At 36.5% G+C, this 27,871-nt stretch overlaps 1 protein-coding gene across 5 annotated transcripts in view; it reads right to left on the bottom strand.

The window, feature by feature from the left end:
* The window catches only part of mast4 (microtubule associated serine/threonine kinase family member 4), a 110,923-nt gene that overhangs the window by 43,802 nt on the left and 39,250 nt on the right, over nt 1-27,871 (bottom strand). For all 5 annotated transcript variants that reach the window (XM_058777582.1, XM_058777583.1, XM_058777584.1 and 2 more), the window contains exon 4: nt 7,243-7,274. In XM_058777582.1, the coding sequence (XP_058633565.1) occupies nt 7,243-7,274 (32 nt within the window). The remainder of the gene's footprint in view (nt 1-7,242; nt 7,275-27,871) is intronic.

Genomic DNA, 27,871 nt, shown 5'->3' with positions numbered 1-27,871 from the left:
GAATATCTCTGCTTTAAGGAATATGACAAAACATCAATTTTCTAGAATGCCTTGAAAAGAATCTTGTGATTATGATACATGGAGAATATTGCACTAGTCTGTACCAGACACTGAGTTTCACTGGGGACAAAGGTGCTTGGAGACCGCTGCTATAATGAGCTCAAGATTTAACAAGCAATTTAACCCGAGTTCCGCTAAAGACCTGCTAATGAAACTCATAAAGCCGGGAAAGGCATCAGACCTGAAACCACATGTGTCCTTCTGCTTAGCAACATCAATATGCGCCACTAAAATGAGAGACATATTACTCAAAACCCTAGATGATGTAGGAAATGGCTAAACAGATGAAGACATGCTGTAAAATTAACACTTGTGATCAATGGGAGTGAAAAATGGCTCTGGCATTCTTGAAAACATTACTAACTGATGCAACATCATGTTTGAATACATACATCACATTTGAAATGCACTTTGAAACAAGGGTGACAACAAAATTAAGAGGATCACTAAATCCTATGGGGACAAAAACCTATGGGTGCACATAAATGCTGGATTTGCATGTGTACTTTGTACTTTCTGCAATATGTGCTTGACTGCAATACTGAGATTACTGTAACGCTGGACACCACATTCAACATGATCATCTCTTTTCTTTTTTATTTAAATGCACATTTAAAATCTTAAAAGTTCTCATGTCAACAACAATCTTTCAAGCGCTCAGGCAAACAACAGGATGAAGATTTACATTTACATCTAATCATTTAGCAATTTAGCAGATGCTTTTATCCCAAGCGACTTACAAATGAGGGCAATAGAAGCAAATCAAAACAACAAAAGAGCAACAATATATAGTTATAGTCCATGTTTAGTCTAACACAGTGCAAAAAGCAATGTTTTTTTTTTTTTTATAATAAGCAAAAAGAATAAAAAAAGTACATATAAAAGAGATAGCATGGATAGAGCTAGTATTAATAAATAGTCAATACGATATTCATGCATGCTAATAAGCAACTAGTAAATATTGAGAATTGGTCCCTATACTAAAGTGTTACCAGAGTTCTAATGATAGAGGGTCAAGTGTAGATAGAAGAGATGTGTCTTTAGACATTTCTTGAAGATGGCCAAGGACTGCTCGGATCGAGTTGGGCAGGTCATTCCACCAGCAGGGAACAATTAAGGTAAAAGTCTGTGAAAGTGTCTGAACTTTGTGCCTCTTTGCGATGGCACTACAAAGGGCTGTTCACTTAAAGAACACAAGCTTTTGAAGGGCACATAAGTCTAGATTTAGTTTAAGGGGTGCAGAGTGGTTGTTTTGTAAGCAAACATCAATAGCTTGAATTTTATGCGAGCAGCTATGGTAGCCAGTGCAAGTTGATGAACAGAGGTGTACCATACTCTTTTCGGCTCGTTAAAGTCTAATCTTTCAGCCGCATTCTAGATCAGTTGTAGAGGTTTGACAGAACTGGCTGGAAAATATAGTCCAAGAAGAGCTTGAACAAGGAGCTGTGTAGAAACTATATACGAAGGCAAAGCCAATTACACCACAAATGTGAATACACTGAATCTAAAGGGCTGCATTTCATGAAAAGTAAATTGTTGTCCACAGTTGGCAGGCTCATGGGAGCACACAATCGCAGATGACAGTGTACAGTGCATCAAAGACCGAGCAGGAGCAGCAGGCGGTCGGGAAGTGGGGCGTAAGGACAGAACCCAGTTAAACACCTGCTGCAGTTCTTCTGAATTAGGCCAAACTCATTCATGCTGAGAAACTGGATTAGCAAAACTTATTTATCTGAAACATATTTATCTGAAGCAAAGAGGGAATGCTTTAATGAATAATCAAAATAGCTTTAATCTTTTAGGTTGTTCAAGAATGTTCAAGGCTCATTGTTTGCATGTGCACGTGTTTGAGGGAAAGAAGCAATCAGCTGAGGCTGCTGGGACTGCACCATTGGGATTTAACAGGTCACACTTCACTTATTAACCTCTATTTACATTCATTAATTGCTGTAACCCTTTCTTTTCCACACTGCCATCATATTGGACAATACCATACACGTGCGTTAGAAGGATATCAAAAGGAATTAAATGAGGTCAACTTAAAGGCGTCATATTTTAATAATTGTATATTTTCCAATAATGTCATTTATGTGTTTTCATTAAATTAAAAAAAAGGCACTGCTAATCATGTGATATAGTAGCTGAGAAAAACTGAAATAGAAATATTACAGGAAAACCCATTTCTGCTTACAATTAAATTAGAAATGTTGCATTGGCAACTAATTGAAATAAGATAGTAAGTTAAATACTGTTTAAATTGAAACACTAAAGAATCATATCAACTTGTGGAAAATGGGCATCTGATGACCCCTTTAAAATTAAAATTAGACATTTTTATGCTTTAATTTTTCACAATTTTAATTAATTTTATTATTTTATACATTTATAAAAGATACTTTATTAGTAGAGTATTTGTTGCCATTGACCTGCTGCTGCTGATGCGAATGCATAAACGGGTGACTCACCTCTCATTAACATTCAGTAAACACATCTGGAGAGCATGACCTGAGTGTCCATAACCTCCCCATCCACCACTTCAACTACATCCCACTGTTGATCGAGCCCAGTCACATGACCATTGCATTGACTCACTCCCTCTCAGAAACAAACAGACAACCGTAACAGCACATTCATCACACAATGCCCGTGCCGCCGTCACGGCAGCATGCCATAAATCATAAACGCAAAAGGCCAATAAAATTCATTGACATGTTTTTTTTCTTCTAATTTGTTTCTGACAGGTTGAGACGTATTGAAGATCTATCATATACATCCAACCGAGAGAGCGTAACTGACGGAAAATGGGTGCGATGAGCATGTATTTTCAGAGACAATGCACTAGCAATCAGTTTTCTCAGAAATAAATATTTTGAAAAGAACAGTGAACATAGGATGAGATCACTGTGGAGTGGGAAAAAGTGTTACATATCTAATGGCGCTTTTCCACTGCGTGGTACGGCTCGGTTCAGTTCAGAACGGCACGGCATGGCTCAGTTCGGCTCGGTTTGCGTTTCCACTGCAGTTTAGTACTGCTTTAGCATGGGTGGGATTATTCACGTGTCATTATAGTTGCGCCGCCTCTACTGCCGTGACCCCTGAAAAACTTTTTAATTCCGTGTCGCTCCATCACGCTCTCGCTGGATCCGCTCCTCGGCTATCAACGAGAAGAACGTCTGTACTTCCTCAACAGACAACGAAACAGACATTTTTTGGTTGTTAAAAGAAAGGTGCGCTATATATGTTGTAAGGTAAATTCCTAATGTTACTTGTTTCAAACTAAAAACTACTATTGCACAACCTGTGCTTTTGTGATCTTGGTAAAGTACAGAGTTGCACCTTCACATATGCCCGACATGTCAACCGACACCAGACACAGTCATCAGGGTCACCTTAAAAAAAAAAAAACTGCCAACTGTCATGGTTTCTAAATATAGAAATTGAAATCTCTGACCTATTACAAACACAAACATCCACAACCACCACCACCAAACAGACATAAACATATGCCAGACCCTTCTTGAACTGTCATTATCTTGACTCCTCCAAACTTTACTGATAAAAGTATAAAACAATTCTATATGCCTATAATTCTATATACCTAGGTCTAAAACTACGGGTGTCAATCAATCTTAATAACAGAATTAATTCCCCAATATGTGATAAATAAATCTGAAATCTTAATGATTTTAATTGCATTGTTTCTTTTTAACATTAAATTATAAACCTCTAAAATTACAGTGTTAAATTAACAGCCCTAATGAAGACCTTTTTGATGCAGACCAGAGATCCATCTGCCCATTCTTTGGACTGGGTTTTCGGTGACAGCAGGCTAAGTCCTTTTCCCTGGCCACTTCCTTCAGCTCATCTTGGGGGATCCCAAGGCGTTCACCTGGCCAGCCGATAGATATAATCCCTCCTGGGTCTGTCCTGGGCCCCTTCCTTGTTGGACATGCCTGGAACACTTCCACTGGGAGGCGACCAGGAGCCATCCTGACCAAATTCCCGAACCACCTCAACTGGTTCCTTTAAACGCTGTGGAGCAGCCGCTCTATTCTGAGTCTCTCCTGGATGTCTGAACTTTGCTGCCTGTCTCTCAGGGGCAGCCCAGACACCAGAGAAAACTAATTTCAGTCGCTTGCACCCACAATCTCATTCTTTCGGTCATTACCAAGAGCTCATGAGAATAGTATGGAACACATATCGACTGGTAAATTCAGAGCTTTGCCTTCAGGCTTTGCTCCCTTTTCACCACGACAGCCTGGTACAATGACTGCTTTACTGCTGCCACCACACTAATCCAACTGTCAATCTCATGCCCCAACCTACCCTCACTTGTGAAAAAGACTTTGGAGGTACTTCTCTATCCACCACTACGCACTTAATTGCAAACAGCCCAGGTAAACACTGAAGTTCACAGCCCGATGAAGCCATCAGGATGATATCATCCTCAAAAAGCATAGATGCCATCCTAAGACCCCCGAGCTAGACAGCCTCCACCCCTCGGTTCTGCCTTCAAGTCCATGAATATCCATCCATTTCACTATGAAGAGCCAAAAATCTAACTTGATTACAGGGCTTGGGCAGAAAACAAATGCTGCATTATATTAAAATTTAAATTCATACAGTACATTCATTCATGGACAAAAGTATTGGGACCAGCCCATTACACCAACAGGGATTTTAAAGGGATTGTTCACCCAAAAATGTAAATATACCCATCATATACTCACTGTCAAGCCAAGCTAGATGTATCTGACTTTCTTCTTTCAGATGAATATAATCGGAGGTACATTAAAAAATATCCTGTCTCTTCCCAGCTTTATAATGGGAGTGAATGGGGGTCTAGCACATACAACCAGTGAAAATACACAATATGCCACAATGTGTGCTATGAAAGCCTGTGGGCTCTCCAAATTTGTTCAAAAGTATCTGAGTGTTCACAGACAGTAGAGAACATTGTGAGTAAAGACAACATAACATTCAGAGGGAATGCAGGGATTGACAAGAGTTGATCACTTTTAAAGCAGTGTTTATGTTTCAAAATGTCATGGATACATTATTAGATACTTTGTGAAGAGACATTTAACCAATGCTATGTTGACAACTCTTAGGCAAGAGAGGAAAAAAACAACAAGATAAACCACCAGTAAAATGTTTTTAATTTTGCAATTATTTCTCCTGGACAATAAATTGGATTAAATGGAGACTTTTGGGAAGGTATCCTGTTTCTTGTAAAGACCTTAGCTCTCTTACATATACATCCTCTAGAGTTTAAGAAGAGATATTAACAATGTCACAGGCTGTGCTCAGATACCTAAGCCTCAAATATCAGCTTTTCATATAAACTCAGAAAATCTTCATCTCATCTGTCCCAAACCAAAATATGAGCTATACCATCCACATTCAATTTACAGCTCAATACTCTTACTTTACACCAGTCAACAGTTTTTTTTTTCCAATTTATTTATTTATTTGTTAATGTTTATATATTTATAATGCTTCTCCTAAAAATTCAAAGGAACATGTTTGAAAATCAAACCAATGGCTAGGGTGTAACGCACAGATTGGTTTATTTGAACTGTCAGAAATATAAGAAATATAACTGTCAGTCTGTTACCCAAGACTCCCTCAAAGAAACAGAGAGTGAAGGTTTCATTAATAAATGCAACGGATGAGTATGCATCCTATAAAGAGAAACAAAAAAGCTTTAGTTCATATTATAAAACCCCTCAAAGATGAAAAATTAAAATTCTGTCATCATTTTCACGCCTTCAAGCCATTCCAAACCTGTATGACACCCATGAAGGTCAAATATTCACTTCAGTTTACATAGAGATTACAGTTTAATAATCATTCTAGGCCATGTTATGATTTCAATTTCAAGTAACTATGAAGCCCTACCATAAATGTTGCAACATGTAGATGACAGTTTACTGAGGGCCCAGTTCAGATAACAGTCAAAGATCTTATATTTCAAATTTCTGGTCACTGCCAAAGTTCAAGACAGCTGTGTGATGACTCAGCCTATATGCAAGAGATCGCCTGCAGCCTTGAGCTCAACACGACGGAGTAAACAAAACTCAGTGGTATCTACAGGTATGCCATCACCATTCTGTAATCATCAGCAGCTGCCATTTAAAAAAAAAAAGTTTTATTTCATATTGTTTGTATGCAAATGTGCAACTCCAAAAATAAACAATTAAATAAATAAACATATGAATGCAAGCCATGCTTTAACAAGCAAATCCTTTTATGTGGATGTAAGGACAACAAAAGAACTGTTTACTCATCAACTTGCATAAAGAATCTCGAGATGGGAAGTAATTGGGAAGGTAATTTACATAAAACAGTGTTATTTTGAGAAATTTAGCTAACGAGGCACGTTTCACATCTTTGTCTCTTAAAATCTTCAAAGCAAAGGGAAAAAAAAGAAAAATTATATGACCAAGAGAACGATATGCTTTTTCTTCTTTTAATAATGAAATCTAGTAATTCACTGTAAAACAAAGCCTGTAAGAATTTATTGCACTTATGATAAACAGATCCTGAGCTAGATCACAGATGACGTCATTTTAAATTTTCCATCAATTAAAAGGAGGCTGTGATTGACAAAAGTCCAACACTGCCTCAAAGTCTTAGGTCACTCCTACATTTTCCAACACATTCATTTAAAAGTTTCTTTTTGGAAAGATGCATTTTCAATGTTTCAATGGCTGGATGATGACAAAGTACACAACAGTATAACAGTATATCTTAATGGTGCCTACCCTACAGAGGCCCATTCCATTTCCTTTTTATCTAACTTGGAAAAACGTCAGAACAGCTATAAATTCAGAATTCTGACTTTTCTTCTCAGAAGTACAAGTTTATACCTCTTAAGGTTTGAAATTCACAATTACAGGTTAATGTCACACAATTCAAACTTTTTTTACAATTCTGAGATATTATAGAATATAGAATTGCAATTAATTGAATTGTTAGATTAAAAACTCAATTATTTTTTGTTTGTTTGTTTTTTAAATTTTTAATTCCGAAACAGGCTTCCATACTACCCTGACTCTGTTCTGTAGATGATTAAAAAAAAAAATCTTTAAAAAAATGTTATGCTGGGGATGCAGGTTTATGTCTAGGCTCAATTGTGTGTTGTGTTAAATTTAAGACAATTAAAGTAGCTTTACTCACAAACTTCCTCGTCTGGGGAGGCTGAGCTCTTTCTGAAAAAAAAAAGCACAAAAAAAGAACAAAGTTCATGATTGAGTAGATTAAAACACACACACAAACAAAATATGCACACACACAAAATATGCGTGCACACACACACACACTATTTATAATATAAAGAAACATGTCATGCTTAAAGGTGATGTGTGTAAAAATTTGAATGCTAAAATCGTAACTACTGTCCAAGTTGGATGTGCAACTTGGGCACCCTGACAGCCAATTACCAGCCATCTTTGCTTAGTCATTCACCGTCAGTGCATGCTAACAGGTGACCCAGATTTTAACGGTAACCCCAGTGGTGCCAGTGGTGACCTAGTTTTCCGGCTCTCTAAATCCATTCAGTCCCAAAGACAACATGAATATTTAACCCCTGCACTCATGCAGCCCTCAGCTCTGGCTGTATGTGAAACTCAAACATTTGTAAGAGTAGTTCTGAATACACTATACTTTTCAAACGTTTGGGGTCAGTAAGGTTTGGGGTTCTCTTATGCTGACCAAAGCTGCATTTATTTTATCAAAAATATAGTACATTTTTAAGGCAATTTTCAAGGGAGCTTAAGAACACATATCATTATCATCTTTTTTCCCTTAAATAGAAAAATCCAAAGAACAGCATTTACTTGAAACTGAAATCATCATTATAAATGTACTGTTACCTTTGATCAGTTTAATGCATCAGTGCTGACTAAATGTAATTGTATTAATTTCTTTCAAAACTACAAAACATCACTTACTGACTTGCTAACTTCAAGCAGTAGTGTTTACCTAATCACAGGAATGGATTTGCTCTGTGTTACTGTAGAACCATAAATTAGCATATCCATAATAGCAGAAACATTAAATTGAATAATTCATTTCAGATTATTGGTTCTCTCTCAAAACCTTCAACAAAGTGAAGTATACCCTTTATAAAGAAATATATTCCTAACCTAATTTGTTTATTAATTGATGGTTAGACTTGTATAAATTGAAATTAATACAATATAGACTATACCACATTCCCATTTCAGCAACTGCAGATGATCCAGTTATGATTCCTCAATAAGCACATGCAATTGTCACAGAAGACCACAAGAGGGCATTTGAGCTGATACAATAATTGATACAATTTGAGACCTTTTTATGTGAGGAAGGAACATCTGATGTTATTATGTTGTTCTAGGCTTTAATATAATATGGTCCGCATATCTGTATATGACCAGAAAAAAATAAAAAATAAAAATAAAAAGATGGGGAAATAATTTACAGTAGTTCCAGTCACAACATTAACACACAAATGTCTTGAATAAACCCAGTAATTAGGTAACTTTCATACAGTGATTATGATTATATTTTTAATCAGTAATTTGTCATTTATATTGCTTTTTTCTTTTTAATTAACCATCTAGTCTCTGTTCCTATACATCATACTCATCAACAGAAAAAGATTTCATGTGTTCAGAATAAAATGCATATATTCCAGCAGGGCTACTGTTTCCAAAAATGGGATCATGTCACATTTCCAGCAGCAGCTAGTTCTGAACTTCTGATGTGCGACTGTGACTTCAAGCTCTGCCGTATGGTGCTGCAGCACCCTGAGAAACCGTAGCCTCACGCTACTCAAAAATAATGAATGAAAAGGAGCGCTGGAGCTGCTGCAGAGCACAGCAGGGAACAGCAGTGAAATGGTGCGACTCTAGCAGGGTTTACCCATGAATTCAACGCTGGGCAGGCTCACCCACGGCTCAACATGAATATATGCGTTACTATTCACTCTCAAAGCTACTAGGAAAGATGTGCCTGTGGAAAGTCGGGAATGATTGAATTATATTTCCATCATGTTTCAGCGGAATTCCTAAACAAAATCATGGGGGATAAAGAGAATCAAACAATGAACATTGTGAGGACATGGAAAAGATCCATACTGCATAAGACGCAACAAGACTATTTACAACAGACATGACACAGTATCTGACATTACAAGATATTTAACATGCAAATTACAATTTTATAATATTTTATTTTAAATGCAATTTTTGTGTCAGCATTGCTTTTTTTTAAATTGATTTTTAAAGAGGTTTCTTATGCCCACCAAGGTTACACTTACTTGATCAAAAATGCAGTAAAAATAATATTATTGTGAAATATTACAATAACTGTTTTCCATTTTAAAACAATTTATTCCTGTGATGGCAAAACTGTTATTATTAAATTATTCCAGTGACATGATCATTCAGAAAACAGTCTAATATGCTGATTTGTTACGCAAGAAAAAATATTTTTGTTACAGTTGTGCTGCTTAATATTTTGTGGAAGTCATCAACTTTTTCCTCTTTTTTTTTTTTTTTTTTAAAAGATGAATAGAAAATTCAAAAGAACATTTTTTTATTTTATAAGCATTTATTTTATAATATTTTATAAGTCTTCACTGTCACTTTTGATGAATTTAATGAGTCATTGCTGAATAAAAAGTATTAATATCTTTAAAAAAATTATTTTGAAGATGACTTTAGAATAGGGAACGCTTATTCACTACAACTTTTCCCTCAATAAATTCCTAATTTGCTGCTTTTTAATAGTTAGTAAGGTAGTTGTTAAGTTTAGGTATTGGGTAGGATTAAGGATGTAGAATAAGGCATTAATATGAGCTTAATTAGTACTAATAAAGGGCTAATATTCTAGTAATATGCATGCTAATAAGCAACTAGTTAAGAGACCCTAAAATAAAGTGTTACCTTTCTCTCTTATGTTTTTAGATACAGATGTAGATCATCCTTCATCTTTTCACTAAGAATAAATGAAATATGAGATCAGCACTACAAGGTCATGGTGCCTTCAAACATAATGTTTCAGGTATTGACAGACAGCCAACATCAAACCATCCCTGGGCGTTTGAAGACATCTACCTTCAGTAATTTCAATGACAGCAAGTAATTCCAATGCAAAACTGCAATCTAAAGTTGGCAAAGCAGCCCAGTAACACAGCTCCTCTTATCTGACAAAACAGGGAAGAGAAAAAAAAAAAAAAAAAAAACACAGTAAAACATCTGTCTACTGTCTTAAACATCTCTGGATTTTTGCATGTCCAGACCACGACATGAAACTTCCTAATACTCCAGCTACATCAAAGCTTTAGTGATACTGTTTTAAAGACCTTGCCATGATAGCGTATTAATAATTCCCTTTGAATTTGCTGCATTTCTGCACTCTCTCAAGATCAAAAGTATGCAGTGTGAAATGCTGACTTGTCTCTGTAAGGGCTTCCCCTCTCATTCTTCCCATTTTTTTTTCCTTCCCAAAATGGAAAAGTGATGGAAAAGTTTAACCGGATCTACCATCTGTTATTTGCCAAAATGACAGTGGTGGTGAAACCTCCGGTCAAGAGAAACAATGTTTCTATTATGATTTATGATAAAATGAATACTTTAACTGCAAAGACAAAGCAATCAGAGTGACTCACTCTTTACAATGGCAAGGGAAATCTGCAACATTTCCTGCTTTAGACTCTACAGTGTTTACCAAATGAACAATGAACTAGCATAATCAGCAAGCATTAAAGGGACAGTTCAGCAAAAAAGGGGGGGAAAAAAACAAACTTTACTTTATGTACTCTCCCTTTTACAAACCTGTATGAATGGATGATGATTTACACTGTTAAACTTTTCATATTATATTGTTTATATTAAATTATATTGATTCATATTGCTTTCACAGAATAAACATTAGTCTGTTTCTCAAAACTATTGTATGGCTTCAGGAGACGTTGAATATGCCAGGAGTCATATGGACCACTGTAATGTATTTTTTTTTTTTGAACATTAGGTTGATGGAATAAACCACCAGTGACATAATTTAAGTTACTACATATAAAAAAACAAATTTAAAAAAAAGAAAGAAAGAAGAAAAAAGCTGCAAGCAGTGATTACCAGGGTTCAAGCGCTTTAAGTCATTTAAGTACATTTGAAAAAAGACACTACGTATTATTTATCAAGCCGCCTAACCACCTAATTCAATGATTTAAAAAGCATTTTTGGCAAATCCAGGTAATTTACAATAGAAACATGATGATTTTTAATGTTGTTGTTATAATGACAGCTGTGGTCCGATCTTCATAAAACTTTGCATGCTGCTTTCATGTGCCGTATGTGCTTAAGTTTTGAGTTTTCGTTTAGAATTTATAGGATTTGGAGAATATTTGGCCACGCCCATTTTCTAAATGACCCTGCTATAGCTATTCAAAGGGCAACAATTTTTTTTTTTATAAATTATTGACAGAGTCCAGAGTATTGTACTGCAGTTTTTGTTGTTGTTGTTGTTTTGTTTTGTTTTTAGGTTGAGTGTAAAACGTAGGAGCAGTTCGCAAAAGTAGTTTGTTTTTTTTGTTTTTTTATAAATAATCAAATATTTAAAGAACCATGTCCTAGAGGCTAAGTTGTTCAAGATCTAGTGATCTAGTAATGCCCCCGTTATAGCTTCCCAAAGGGTACATTTCAACATTTGTTTTTGATAATTATTGACCTAGAGAGTCCAGAGAATTGTACTGCAGTGTTTTTCCAGACTGAGTGAAAAACCTAGGACTTTTTTGGTTTTGTTTTGTTTTTTTACAGTGGCCAGTGGCCGATTTCTCTCAAATTTCTCACAGACCTTTAGGGCCGTGAGTCAAACAGGCCCACTGAGTTTCATTCCACTCGGCCTCCACTAACTTTGTCTAATAGATGCTCAAACTTCATTGGCCAATGTTTTTTGAGATACCATGTTTTTTGAGATACACAAATGTCCTTATAGACACTTGTTGCTTTTGACCAAGACATGCATTCCAATTTTCATGTTGATAGGACAAATTAGTTATAGCCATTTTTATATGTTTTCCCTCTTATAGTGCCAAACTCCACGAGTTTTTTCATGTGACCTCAGATTGAGCTCTTATATATGTGTTCTGAGTCTGCCGAAGATATCTCATTCCGTTCATAAGTTAGAGCTGTTTAAGTAAAAGTGACTTTGCCCCTTTCGAACGTTTTGGCATACCTTTGCGACCGTGAGTTGAAAGTTTTTTTTTGGATAATTACTGATATTCACTCTCCAGAGAAACTTTCTGCACTGGTTTGGTTGGTTTGTTCCTAGGACTAATCCGCAAAAAGTAGGTTTTTCAAAAAAATCCAAAACACCCGAAAATTTCTAAGGCAAAAGTCCAAGGCATGCGTTTTGTCTGATGCGAGCCATCATGATATAGCTGACTCTGTAACTAACAGTTCAGGAGCTATGAGCGATTTCAGACTTTTGGGCCAATTGGGGCGAGCCTTGGTGATGTTGTAGACGGTGCAAGTACTACCATCCCTCCAAGTTTCAAGTCTCTGGATTTATGGTTTAGTCTGCTTGATCAGTTTTATGGAGAGATTGCGGATCCTTGGCCATTCTAACAATTACAATAGGATTTCAGCAATACGCACTTGAACCCCTATAAAAAAAAATTATAATAAAAAAGAAGAAACCTAACCTCTAAGGTGCAGTTGTCATCCGATAAATAAGTAAATAAATACGTAGGCAGGCGGCCTAAGAGTGAGACATAACAGAAGGAAGGAAGAAAGAAAGAATCCACAAGCTGACCAAGCAAAAGAAAACCATGGAGGCAGGGGAGTGCACATTGTTCCTCCAGTAAAAAGGAAGAACTCTGCATTCAGCTGGAGTTTGTATTGGTCAGACAGAAGGTCAGTGGTTGGGGTACAAGTGCTGGGAAGTGCTATGGAGGTCAATCCAGCTAATAATGTGGTCATGGCACTCAGAGATCCCTCAGGGCCACAGACCAGTGTTTTCATCATCTGTAAAGGTCAGCTGATATGACAGGCTGAAGGAACGTGCCTAGCTTCCCTTCACACCATCATATCTGTTACCCCGCAGTATTTTGTCCTTTTGTCTGAGCATTTTGATTCACATTATTATTCTTCTCTGGGAAGGTCTGCACTATATGGCATTTCTAGAAGACTTTAGAGAATGCAGTAAAATACAGTTAAGTGAGAGTGACAACTATGCCAAAAAGCTTGTTTCTTTTCATTACTGTTTTAGTGGCCTGTGTTTAGAGACAGCCACACACAAGATTCTGCCACTCCTCATATGATCGTCTAACACACTTTAGGTTCTTCTGTTCAGTTATTCATATAAATGCTATAGAGACGTTGTTAACTGCTGCATCTACTCAACCTAAATCCAACAAATGAACAACATTCAAAGTTTATCCAGACAAACTTTCCCTTTTCCTCTTAAAAATTACACTTCGGGTTGTATAAATTTATCAGAATATTTATTCATTTCATTCATATTTTATTAATTCATGTTTCTGTTCAAATTACCTTTCTTCTCTAAAAAATAAAATAAAATAAAATCTAAAAATGCATGCATAATGATTATAAAAGAAATCAGAACAACCAAACGTTGTTTTTCCAGCATAAAATAATGATAAATAGTAATATGAAGATATAAACACTACATTCATCTGCAGAGATATCCGATTCATCATAGTAGACTAATTTAGGTTGTGCAGGACAAAACAATGTCTAATTTCCAGGCGGGAAAAAAAAAAAAAAGAAAAAAAAAAAAGTCATCTTTGTCGAGCACCAAGCAGAGAAAATGTGCATTTGTTTGATGTGGGTCATTTACCTTGGCAAGCTTTTTCTGATTTGGAGCTCATTTGAACTTTCCATTACTTGTTTTCTTTCAGCGGCACCTCTGAAGGTGAAATGCACCTCAGTGTCAATCTAATTTCAACATTTCTAAAGTCCAGCCCTAATTATGTCAGTCAATCAGACCCACTTTTGCAATTTCTCCACTTACTTCATGAATGCTTTTTCAATCTCTCCACAAAGTCCATCTTCACTTACCTTCTGCAATCCACACAAGGCTTTATCTCTCCCCCTCCCCCCTCCAATTTATGATTCTCCAACAGTCTAAGAAGCGTATGTGAAGAAGTGTGTATTTACTGGCCAAGAGTCAGACTCCCACTGCTAGATTAACACTGTGTCAACCGTGCAGATAGGCAACATATGGCACGCAGCGCATACAAATTTAACTTAGATGTGCTGATAACTTCCAGAAGAGCTGAACACACACTGTGCTGGACTGGTGGGCTTTTGATGTTACCATGAATATAGAAAGAACTCAAAACTACACAACATATCAGAACAAACATGCTGTTGTTGCAGTATTAGTATTTTAGTTGAATCCAGTATCAACAGTGTTTTTATTAAATATGCCTTGTTTTTATTAACAAATAATAATGAACCAACATTGTATAAAAAGTAATTTTCTGAAAGCACCACAGGGCAAATGCTTTACTTCTATCTGTCCACACATTACAAATAAATAAACAAATAAAATATTACCTTTAACTTTAAAAGCCCTTGTTTGTTCTCCAGAATTCTTAATGAATGCACAGCACACAGTGACCAGTGCATAAATACAAAAAGCCAGACAGTTAACGTGTGAATCATGCACATTAATAGTGTGGAAAATGAGAATTGACCGATGTGCCCATACGGGCACAAACAGCTCTCATTAGACATTATCAATCATGCTTATTGAATTCTGATACATCGTCATATATCATACACAACAAAGCACTCGTCTTTGTCAGCCTTTGTGAATGTGACTAAGATTGCTCACTATACACATAAATCAAATATGACGGCAAGTCATTCACAAAACAAACATTACATTACAAACGTATGAAGTATACAGGATATTAAGTGATTTTTCCATAAAGATATTTTAATATCCTAGACCTTAAACACAGATTACTTTTTAAAAACACAATCCATATTCCTCAAGACTGCCACATAATTACTTCCATGAAAAAAAAAAAAAAAGCAATTACATTTGCACTTTTTTTTTTTTTTTTATTAGATCAAGTCTAAATGTGAAGCGAAGCTCAATGCAACTAAACAAATGCAGGAAGATGACCCCATGAGACTTCTGAACGCACACATTCACTGCAACTGTAATTACAAAGCTAATATAGCACCACTACTGTCTATTCATTCTAATTACCTGCCAGTATCTACCGCCCATTTCAATATGTTCTGCTGACAACAGTATCCTCGGTGGAACCAGCCGATCAGTATACAGTTACAGGATACAGCCTGGAAGACCCATGTTTATTTGCTAAACAATATGTTTTAGTCTTTTTGAATTGCATTACTGAATCTAATGTGATAACAGGCAGAACATTTGGGCAGTAGTGAGAAAATTCTATCAATGCTTTGGAAAGTGAAATGGCATGCTGTTTAACCTGAGACTGTAACATTTCCATTTAACATCCTTCCTGACCAATTCACACCAAACACAATATAGCAAAACGGATCATTGATGAAAGGTACATTTTATTTACACCAAGACATTTAACCCTTTTCTTAATTTAAAGGCTGAAATGTGAGGTTTACCATTTTTTTCAAAGCTTTATTTGAACATCTAGGTTTTTAAACATTTCCAGCACACTTTAACAATTCTGTGATAAGAAATTTGTATACCGTTTCATCTCTAGAATGATGACAGAATAAAAGACATAAGAAATACAAATGGATGAATGACTAAACAAATGAGTTAAAATAATGAAGAACGAATGAATTTTGTAAAAAAAAAACAAGAATGAGTTAATGAATTAAATACAAGAATGAACGAATTAATGTATAAAAAAAAAAAAAAAAAGAGTGAATGAATAAAATAAGAATGAGCAAATGAATTAAAAAAACAAAAACAAGAATGAGCGAATTCAAAAAAATGCAACGAGTGAATGAACAAAAAAAACGGGGGGGGGGGGGACCTTGCTCTGTTGCTCTATTGTTGGACAAATACAGATTATCATTTTAGGATTCTTTGAGTTCACAGAAATGCATGGTTACAAATCAAAGTTTTTGTGGCGAATATGGAATCGTGGTGTGTGAACAAGCTTTTAGATTTAAACTCCAACATAATTATACTGAAAGCTCTCACAAAACACAATTAGAAGTGACGCTGTGTGTTTAGTGGGTCTCAGAACAATTGTCCTGCATGCTGCAGCTACCTTGATGTAATTGACATAAAGCAGCTAATTGACTCAACCTTCTCACTGACATCAACCCGTCTAAATTTAGCCATGTAACGCACTCACTTTCTCTGCTGTACTGACAATTATAGCATTAACTCAATTCAGGAAGTTTCCTAACATAAAAGACTCCATATCAAAAAATGTCCCAGTCGCCCCAGTCTACGATTTATGAGCTCATCTAGCCTGAAGCAATACAGAGTGTGAAACAGTGCACTGACATGCATTTGACTGACAAATGAAAACACTGTGTCCCACATGAAATCATACAGCAGAACTCTGAATCTTGTCCTCAGGGCAAACGATCTTTTTGTTTTAATCGCCAGCTGTGGTGAGGTCCACAGCACGCAGAGTTTAGAAACAAGTGTCCCATGCCTAAACAAAGAAAAGACTATAAGAGGCTCTTTAATGTCACCCTTTCACAAAGAGATTAACCGCCAATGGATGGATGACTAATTAGTCCTTATAAACTCACACAGCAGTTACTCCAAATATAATGTCTTGAAGGGATAGATCATACAAAGAAGGAAATTCCATAATTTATTCGCCCTCATGTCGTTCCAAACCCATGTGTGAAACACAAAAGATGATATTTTGAGAAATGTTTTTTGTTTGTTTGTTACCTACATTTTTTATCTTCTTGTCTGTTCTGCAGCAGAAAGTCATAATGGTTTGGAATACATTAGTGGCAATGGCGTACAACAATGAATACAAAAAACTAGAAACTTTTCAAAATCGTGAATGCCTCAGATAATTTTTCAGTTACTGCCAACAATACACAAATAACACACTAAAATGGAAAGTCCAATTAATTGTTAAATTTGTTCATTAAAAACATTAATTAAAACATTAATTAAAAGATCCAGCCTAAATACAATATTCAAAATAATAAATAAAAAAAATTATAAAAATAGAATGAACTAAAATGCTGTCAGAAGCTTCATTGTTTTATTACAATTACCAAGAATTTAACAGTCTAACAAAGGCAGTTTCTTTTAAAAAGATAATTTTGTTGTGTTCTATCAGTTTTGTAAAGTTGCTGATCTTGTTTAAAAAGAAACTAACAAGTTCTGAAGGTATAAACTATGTGCAGAGACACAGTAACCAGTACCTAGATTCACACTTTGCAGTCTTTTCAGTGACAAAACTCACATTTTCTGTTTTCCAGCTCAGCATTTGGATGTTTCAGCATGCGAAGACACAGACTCTATTCTGTAATTCATCCCACATCCAAGTGATCACATAAAAGCTACAAAACAAGGAAGCAGCAAACACCCACGCCCCGCATCGCTCTATATTCCCTACCTGTAGCCCGCGTCTCCTCAGAATGCTGGACTCATCCATGCCGGAGAGGCAGAGCACATACTCTCTCATTCGCACTCTCTCGCTGTGTGTGCACGCGCGTCTCACTGCTACTTAGCCATACTGCACCGCGCTCCCGCGATCCTACAGGCACGCTCCATCTGATCCGAGCAGCTGCTAAAGACTTACATCAGAACTTATCTGATTGGAGGGGGCCGGTCAGCTGACATGTCGGCGTTTCGCTCTCTTTGAACTTCAGGACAATGTGCGAGCATGTACGTGTTTGAGGAGAAGAGAGGATGGGAGCATGTGAAAGAGAGAGAGCTTGTGAACGTGTGTTTGATGGAAGAGCAAGAGAGATAGGGAATGCAGGAGGGGTGAGAGAGGAGTAGAGAGGTAGGGGGGTGAAGACCGGCAGCTTAAAATCAGTGTAAAATCTCATGAGGGCCGCCGATTCATTCCCTCCCAAATAGGCACATTCTGTGGCACCTGGAGTAACCGCTTGCAGGGAAAGAGACAGGAAATCCTGTTGTGCATTGTTTTGCCCGCACTAAACAATGCAGCTGGCATCCTGTGTGTGCATCCACATTCGGTCAATGTTGTTAACGAGCTGATGTTGAATGGTATTGAGTTCCTATTTGTCTTTCAACTGGAGCTGTAGATAAGGAGTCAGGAGTGAAGGTCAGAAGGCTTGGCGGTCACGGCCAGGTTGAACTAGGCAGAAATAAGATGGAAGGACTGCACAGGGGTAGATGGGGCATCCTGTAACAGCTAGTTTGCAAGCACTTCCTTCATTATTGTGATGTGCCATAGCTGACAGGAAGAGTTTTCCTTCCTTTCCAACATAAACAAGCTTGCACAATAAAATCTTTTCTATCAGATTCTTCATTTTAAACCAGCTTTGCTACTGCCATAAACATGCAGACAATGTCTTTGGTCATTCTGTCACCTTTCACATGTTTTTTTTTCAGTGTCTTACGCAATGAGCTCTAGGCTTTTGGCAAACTGGCAAATGCATGCAAAAGTTTTTGAACACAAGAATGCATCAATGTGAAACAGATCAGGGTCAGGTAAACCCGAAAAAAAAAAAATAAAATAAGGGTTTTCCTAATTCGAAAATTAACTATTTGCCAAAACTCCCAATGGTTGGTAACTTGAGAAAAAGCACCCTATATAATATAATATACAATATTTATAATGTTTAATATAAACTATTCTCATAAACAAATAGATACAGATAGTTGGTTGCATGATATAAGGGAAACAACGCAGATTTATTTTAGGTTGCATTTGGCTCTTACTGAACGTTAATTTTAGGCCCAGTCCCACCTTTTCTCCCGCTAGTGCCGCCCCTGCATCTGACATGGCAATAATACAAAGCTGGTTGAAAACTGGCGAACTTGTCCTTTAAGATTATTTGTTAAAGCTATTTTCCCCAACCAGTCGCTTTTGAAAATGTGTTATATATACAAAATATGTAAAAATAAATAAATACATAAAAACAAAATATGTTGTGTTGTACATCCTATTAGTCTCAGCAGCTGCATGCTAAAATGGCCAGGGGCCTCATTTATAAAACTCTCCGTAGATTTCATCCTAAAAGTTTACGTAGGCACAAACGCTAGATTTTGTGTACGCCAGAACCTGAGTAAAAATCCCTTTATAAATCCCAGTCAGGGGAAGATCCCAGTCCACCCCGTATCCTCCCTGAAATAACCATATATGGAGCTTACAAGGCCTAGTTTTACTATGCATAACCTAATCTACATATCATTTCCATACATATTCCCATCCACGTGACACCATGTTTAACACAGTCAAAGATAAGACGACATTAAGGAAAAATGAGATACGGACTACAATTTTTTTTTTATTGCTAAAAATCATCTAATATCCTTATTATGCTTTAGAATAAATATATCAAAATACCCATAAAAATAAAACTGTTTTAAAACAGTTATCAGATCTCATTTTACAGTGACCAAATAGTATTTAAATTGTTTTAAACAATTCAAATCAAATTAAGTTCATGCAATTTTGCCGATAATCCTTGTTTACTTCATTACTTTTCTCACTCCTGGAAAAAAGGCGTGCGTACGCACAGTCAAGAGCATCCGTACGGTGCGCATATATTTACGCCAAGTTTTTTTAATAAATCCAGAAACGTGCGTGGGGAAAAAAAAAAAAAAAAAACGCACATTTTATGCTCATTTTAATACATGTTAATACATGAGGCCCCAGTTCAGATTTGACTGCTCTTACACAATTTCTAGGAGTCAGGACAGGTAGAAATTTATCTGGCAACACATGTGTGTTAACAATGAGCACTTTTAAAAAGAACAAATAATCACTGGATAAGTTTACAAGTTTACTCTTGTTTGTGCCACTCAGTAGCATGTAGACGACATATCGATGAGCAGAATTGTATTCTAATACAGTTTGGTAATTTTATAGCTATAGCAATAAAACAATGCCCAAAATAAGCTGCCAAGTGGACTAGACTTAATGCTAACAGTCAAAAGTTCAGCTATACATAGCTAAACTATCATTTGGTAAGCTATACCAGCTACCATGTTCCATCAACTTGACCACCGTCAGCTGGTATATGACCTGGTTTTTCCCAGTAAGATGCCTTTCAAAAACGAATTATCCCCAGAACCAGCTACATATTGGGAGTCAATATAGTGTGATTTCATGGGCAGCTGTAGTGGTATTTTTAAGGCATCCATTCACCAATCTTTTTTTCTCCTGGAGTGTTATACAGCGGTGCAGTCTTATTAATATGTAGAGATGAAACTTTAAGCGACGACCAATCCCAATCGTCAATTTCACAGTCTGCTGTGTGTTTTTTTTCTTGCTCGCCCTCTCTCACCTCCCCACACACTCACACTCTCGCTCCAACATACTCACAAACCCTTAGTCTCTCTCACTCATTCATTTCAATTCACCATGACTGCCGTGTGAATATTAAGTGGGTTCCCCCCAGTTCCCCTTGTTTCTCCAGCGAAGCTTGAACGATGCCAGTTACGGAGCAGCACAAAAGAGATTGACAGTTACCTGCAGAATATGTTTGAAAATGATTTTAGAAGGTCAAACGTGTAAAAATGTAATAAACTCTTCTTCGTCAGCTCATCTACCGCAGTTTGCCTGCAGGAGAACAGTGTTCATTTGGTGAGAGAACGCTAAGAAGCATAATTTGACATTGGCATTTTAAAATTCTTCCAAACTGAGGTAAAGAGCTTGGATTAAAATAGGTCTCTTCTCTGTAGATGAACAATTTTGGAAGATTATCCTGGGAGAATTAGTCCTGATTCAGCAAGTACAGCGAATGGTAGGAGAAGGAACAATTACAACATTCCCTTACTTGTTACTTGTTATTTCTCATTCGGTTTTGGGTATGCTCCCTGTGGCGGGGTATGAATGCAAACACTGAACTTCCTCAAGTGTATTGAAGGAAACGATTTTCGACAACAAAGCTTTTTAACCCATGCAGGAACTGAAAACATAATTGGCTGGAAACCACTTCATTGACAAAAGCGAAAACTCACACCATCACCCTTACTTCCTGTAGAACTGCAGGAAACACATTCAATAAGGAATACATTTGAGTCGACCGCTGCATGCAATTCACTTAACGTAAATTTACCCAAGTACAACAACATCCTTGTTGGTTTTGGAACATCATTGGATTCTATAGTATTCACCAGGCCAGTCTTTAGGAAGAACAACAAACTCTAATTTCAAATTATGTGAAATATTTCTTTGAAGGGTAAGTTCACCTCAAAATGAAAAATTATGTCATTAATTACTCACCATCATGTCGTTCCAAACCTGTGAGACCTTCGTTCATCTTCGGAACACAAATTAAGATGTTTTTGATGAAATCGGAGAGCTATCTGACACTCCATAGATGGCGACACAACTGAAATGTTCAGAGGTCCAGAAACGTAGTAAAAACATCGGTAAAACAGTCCATGTGACATCAGTGGCTCAACTTCAGTTTTGCGACGCTACGACAATACTTTTCTTTTGCACAAAGAATACAAAAATAACAATTTACTCAACCATTCTTCTCCCCAGAGTTACGTCGTCCGCCATTTTAGAGAGTATCACAACGCGCATACACACTTTCCCCTAAGCGTAAACAACACTTAATACGCAGATTGCGGTCATGCTTGCGCTTTCCCCCTGAACGTAAACACCACTGATTATGTGAAATACGTTGTGAGGTACTCTCCAAAATAGCGGAAGATGTAACTCGGGGAGAAGAATGGTTGAGTAAATTGTGTTATTTTTGTTTTCTTTGCACAAAAAAAAAAAAAAAAAAAAAAAAGGATTCTCGTAGCGTAGCAAAACTGAAGTTGAGCCACTGATGTCACATGGACTGTTTTACCGATGTTTTTACTACGTTTCTGGACCTCGGAACATTTCAGTTGTGTTGCTGTCTATGGACTGTCAGATAGCTCTCCGATTTCATCAAAAACATCTTAATTTGTGTTCCGAAGATGAACGAAGGTCTCACAGGTTTGGAACGACATGAGGGTGAGTAAATAATGACAGAATTTTCATTTTGGGGTGAACTAACGCTTTAAGGCAACTTTGACAGCCCAAATAAATACATTTTCCAATACATTAAATATTATTATAAAATTTGTATTATTAATTATTTGTACTCCCAAATCAATATAACTATAATCATGACCATTCTGTGGGTAGAATCCATCCTTCTCTACTGAAAGCCAATCAAAATTAGCCATGTATTCTGACTAAATGAATACCTTACTCGAGCTACAACCTTTGAAATTAATGGGAATGTTAACAGAGAGCCTCTCTCAAGATGTAAATTTCATTAGAAACAATCTATAGAATATAAATATAAAATATCTATAGATATGTTTATAAGGTCTTGTGAGGATACAGCAGGTTAGTCCTATTACTGCTTAATAGAAAGGTCCAGGTCCAACAAAGGATGCTTTGCACATAAATTACATTGTGCATCCTGTCTGATAGTGGTGGAGATGAATATGGGGATAGGGAACAAGGGAGATGGGCAGTGCAGGGTCATGTTGAGGTCATTACAGGTGAAGAAAGAGGTTTTGACCAAGAGGTCATAACAGGATGTGAGAGACCTCTTTGTTCTCAGTGGGTGGGAGACTTGAGAGGCTTCCATATGAAAGTCTAAAGAGTCTAAAGGAAATGGAGAGATAGAGAAAGAGACGTAAAGTGGAAAGGGGCTTCAGAGGTGAGGGCACAGGGGCCTGTGGTGAAGGTTGATTGAGTGACCTGTGAGGTCGGGCTCCATTCTAGCCCATCCGAGTCTTGTCAGGGGTGTAAGGATATGAGCCAGAGGCCTGCAGAGACTACACACACACACACACACACACACACAATGCTGCTTCACAGACCTGAAACCATTCCAGTCACAGTCTGTCCCACCAGACCTGATAACAGCACGCTTTTACTGACACATCAAACACCAAGGGTAAACCTGACGGCCACCACAGAGCACCTGCAGTATGAGTATCACATCAGATCACAATGACGTCATGCAATAGAATCACTTTCTTAAATATCATATTACACGATTGTATCAAATCAACATGTCACAATTAAGACCCTTGACCTGGCATTATAAAATTTAAGCAACACTGCCACTGCTTTCTAAACCCATCACACCAGATTAGATTCAAGCTTCGTGAACATTATGATTTTTAACAGCATATTTAAATTTCAGTAGCTAAAATGGCATTCAAGTTGGTGCTGTAGGTTTGGTTCATTTTTGTGAAACATTTCAAAAGGTATATTTCAAAGGATCAATTTAAAAATTTTTAGTAGCACTTTTAGTAAAATTGATAGGCATACATTTCTGTTTATTGCTACACAACCGGTCAAAAGTTTGGAATAAATAGGTGTTTTTAAAAGAAGTCTCTATGCTTACCAAGACTGCATTTTTTTGAGTAATACTGTAAAATAACAGAACAGTTTTCGATTTTGATATATATTAAAATATAAATCATTCCAGTGATGCCAATAAATAAATGCAGCAGCAGATATAATAAATAAATGCAGATATAAATATAAGAGACACATACACACGATTAGATAGATAGAAGAGAGAGAAGAGAGAGAGAGAGAGAGAGAGAGAGGAGAGAGAGGAGAGAGAGAGAGGAGAGAGAGAGAGAGAGAGAGAGAGAGAGAGAGAGGAGAGAGAGGAGAGAGAGAGGAGAGAGGAGAGAGAGGAGAGAGAGAGAGAGAAGAGAGAGAGAGAGAGAGAGAGAGAGAGAGAGAGAGAGAGAGAGAGAGAGAGAGAGAGAGAGAGAGAGAGAGAGAGAGAGAGAGATACATATACACATACAGACAGTTTCCACACTGTTTTCCCCCAGAATATTGCATACATACACACACCTACCTTTTTCACCCTCTGTCACCCTCAACTTTACAGTGTGGAAATCATTTATTATTATTATTACTACTACTATTTTGGCAATACCTGCCAGCCCTAGATATAATTTTATGAAAATTTGCACTTAGCTATTTCACTTTTATTGCTCGTATTCCAAATATCTCACCATCTTATAACACTTTGAAGGTTGGAGAATATGACAAACAATGTCATATTTCACCTGATGGTTAATGCAGTGCTATTTCAATAGAAAACCATTTCAAAATGGAACGGGCCAGTGAGTCAAGGGTTCAACATCCCAACTGCTCCCACTTCATCAGAAAGACAGTTCCCATTTAACTGCCGTCTCCCAGTGTACACACTGACATGCAGCATGTCTGTAATTCAATTCAGGTTTACTAAACGAGGCTTTCACCTCTCATAACCCTCTCGAGATGATTTTGAAAGTCAAGGAAAAACAGACATGTACCACAGCGACAAATGCGACAAGAAAGGACAGCACCACTTAGAAGGTTCTTTTAAGTCCTACTTAAAGCATTGAACTTTAAACACAAATGGCAAGTGGCTATGAAGTTTTCAATGCCAAATGCTGATATCTCCAGAGGGTTAGGTGGCAAATGACCAATGCAATGCTGATGTGTAAATAACAGAATTTCAATAAAAGCTACTTATTTATTTAGTAAATAAATAAAGAGAGAGAGAAAAAAAAAAGTGTAGATAATTTTAAAATGACCAAAATACCAACCAGTATGCCGTCAAATCAAACAACAGCATTAAAAGCACAAACATAAAACCTGAAAGGCTGTTGGTTTGAGTGACGTTATTCTTCCTGCCCTGCGGTTCTGGCTCAGAAAACAGGCTAAGACAAAAGACACTGTTATCAGTAAAGGACATCTCTGGCCAAAATAATGAAGAGGGTCTCACGGCCACAAAGCCCCAACATCAGGATTATGATGTCTTATCTCCATATCTGGCCAGGAGGAGTTGTATTGATTTCCTGTCAGAGTTAATCATGCTCAGGACAGATGAGACGCCATGACAGAAGCAGGTTAAAACTTCACACTGTTCTAAGATCAGATTTTTGGATTTCTTACAGTGGATCTGGCTAAGATTTGTTTGGCTCAACAGGTCCACAATCAGCATGAAAACACAAGGGCTTCATGGTGCACCATGACGAGCTGTAATGCTCGCTGAAGGGAGAAATAGATTGAGGTGGAGGAGAGGACAAACCTACATGAAGTCAGGACTTTGCACTATACTATTACAAATACGAAAACAATTTAAGTGGTAGAAAAAAAACTCTGAACTACACAGATGGTGAAGTGCTGGCAGTGTCTCAGCAAACATCCACATGACAAGTTCCTCTTGGATTTAAGCCAGGCAATAAAAGACCTCAAGCTATATAACATCAAAGCAAAATATTTAATAAACATACTTTTGTGTAAAATTGTAAGACAACTGTAGAAATTTCTGCTCTGGTCCATGATAAAGGTAATTTCTACAAGGGATGCACAACAGAGGTTTGGTTTTAGTTACTTATTATACTACCATATTTTCACTTTTTTACTAAAACATGCAGTGACTTATTCCAAAGCAACTAAGTAAATAATGCAATTAACATCAAGCACGCAAAACAGCGCATTTTGGTAGTTTCTGTTTTGCTTTAAAAAAAAAAAGTTTAAATGTTGTTAATAATGAAAAGGATTTGCTGTGAAGAAAGGGAAACTACTGTCTTTAAAAAGGTTGTTTATAAACATTTTATTTACTGGTATTTTACATTAATTCTGAATGTGATTTATACACTGATGTGACTTATCAGGGTTCTTTCTTTCTCTTTCAAAAAAAAAAAAAAAAAAAAAAAATTATAATAATTTTAACCTGGTGACTTAGTCACATGCAACTTATTTTCTAGAAAATACAGTGTATGTATATATGTATATATATATATAAAATATATATGATAGTTATTTTATAGTGTATATTTAATTATTCTTACAGTATCAACACATTTAAAATGTAATCTTTAGGAAATCTATAAATGAAAATCCATTCTATCATACTGCGCATTATAGGGTTGTGAATGATTTCTTAAAACATAGAACTTGAATATTGTCTATTTACTGGTTATCAACCACATGTAAATAATGAGCTTTTAGGTTTAAACCAGTATTTTAGCACCAATTAATCCCTAATTTCCACCAAAATTCTATTATAAACCGTAGAACTTTGGAGATCATAAATGATTTATTATTAAATTTAATACAATTTAATAATTTAGTTTTACAGTATTAACAATAATAGTAGACTCGTGGTATTTTGCCTCAAACTATTGTTAACGTCGCAAATTATTGTAAGGATAGAATTATAATATAATGTATTCTATTCATATATATAATACAATATATAATATAATTTATCCAAACATCTCCTTATAGCTCAGACAGGATTTGGGAACTGATGAAAATGTTCTCTAAGGGGACCTTTAACTCTGGTGACTCAGTGTCATAACTAATAAACAATCCCTTTGTAGTCATAATTTGCATTCTACCATGTGCGACTACCGCTGGATCCTAATAAAAACTGCAATCGCCCTAAGCGGACCTGCCAAAAGAGCACAGAGTCGATTCAAAATCTTTCTAATAAATTGCATAATTCATCAGTTTCAGATATGACAGAGTTAGGTCTGCTGGGACAATTTGATTTATGGAGCACAAATCCCATAGTAAAGAAACTGAAGAGAAAAAGGTGGTGGGCATATCTGAAAAGCTCTCCTAGCGGTTTGAACACAGATTTATACATAACATGCTAAATAATATTCAGATTTCACAGCTAGGGTGGCAAGGTGTGTGTGTGTGTAAATAAATAAATCATTAATTAATTAAGTAAGTAAGTAAATAAACACACACACACACATACATATACATGTATATAGTTTCTTGCTTTAGAAGTCTTGGATGAAAATGCATTAATCATTTTGATGGTCACTAGTAACCATCCACTCTCAATGTATAAAAAAAGAGCAGAGTTCAACATTTGTTCATTATGTAATATTTCTTTGTGTATTCCACAAGAAAATGGTTTCCATGGTTTACATAAAAAAAAAAAGCTTATTTGTGATGTCATATGATTGTTTTCCAGTTACGCCTACAACAGAAATGTGTCAACCAGTAAAGACGTGTCACCACTGTATATCCACCACGATTTACAAAGTCCAACACATAACAGAAAACTATAGCCTACTTTGCAAACAGATGGGTGCTTCCAGTGTAGACAGCAAAATTGACTGTAATAGGAGTGATTTCATTTCAGCACGTCGAGCCATGTCTCACATGTCCAGTGTAAATACTGCATGACTAAAGATTGTTTACGGTTGCTATGCAATGTCGCAACTCGACACACTAATATAGTATTCAACTGTATGTTTATGCAGACACATTAATACTGTATAAATAAAATGACTGTTTTGGGGCGTTTTTCAACTCAAGTGTTAATACAAAGCTAAAAGTGAGCTAAATCAGTTACATACTCTCTATGGAGGGTCAGAAAGCTCTCGGATTTCATCAAAAATACCTTAATTTGTGTTCTGAAGACGAACTAAGGTGTTACGGGTTTGGAACGACATTAGTAATTAATGACCGAATTTTCATTTTTGGGTGAACTATCCCTTTAACGGTTCATCTGGTTATATAGTATTTCCTGTTAAGATGATGTACACAGGCAAAACCACAATACCTCTAAACAAATATATTTCCGCTGAAGCACAATCCATTTTTTTCTTGTTTAACTGTTTGTTCTAAGAGTTCGTGTGAAGAACTCGATAAAAAGCAAAAAGCACT

This window comes from Onychostoma macrolepis, chromosome 05 (genome assembly GCF_012432095.1).
Source record: "Onychostoma macrolepis isolate SWU-2019 chromosome 05, ASM1243209v1, whole genome shotgun sequence".
NCBI lineage: Eukaryota > Metazoa > Chordata > Actinopteri > Cypriniformes > Cyprinidae > Onychostoma > Onychostoma macrolepis.
The sequence above is the reverse complement of the archived record's forward strand: the minus strand, read 5'-3'. Positions and strand labels throughout refer to the sequence as shown.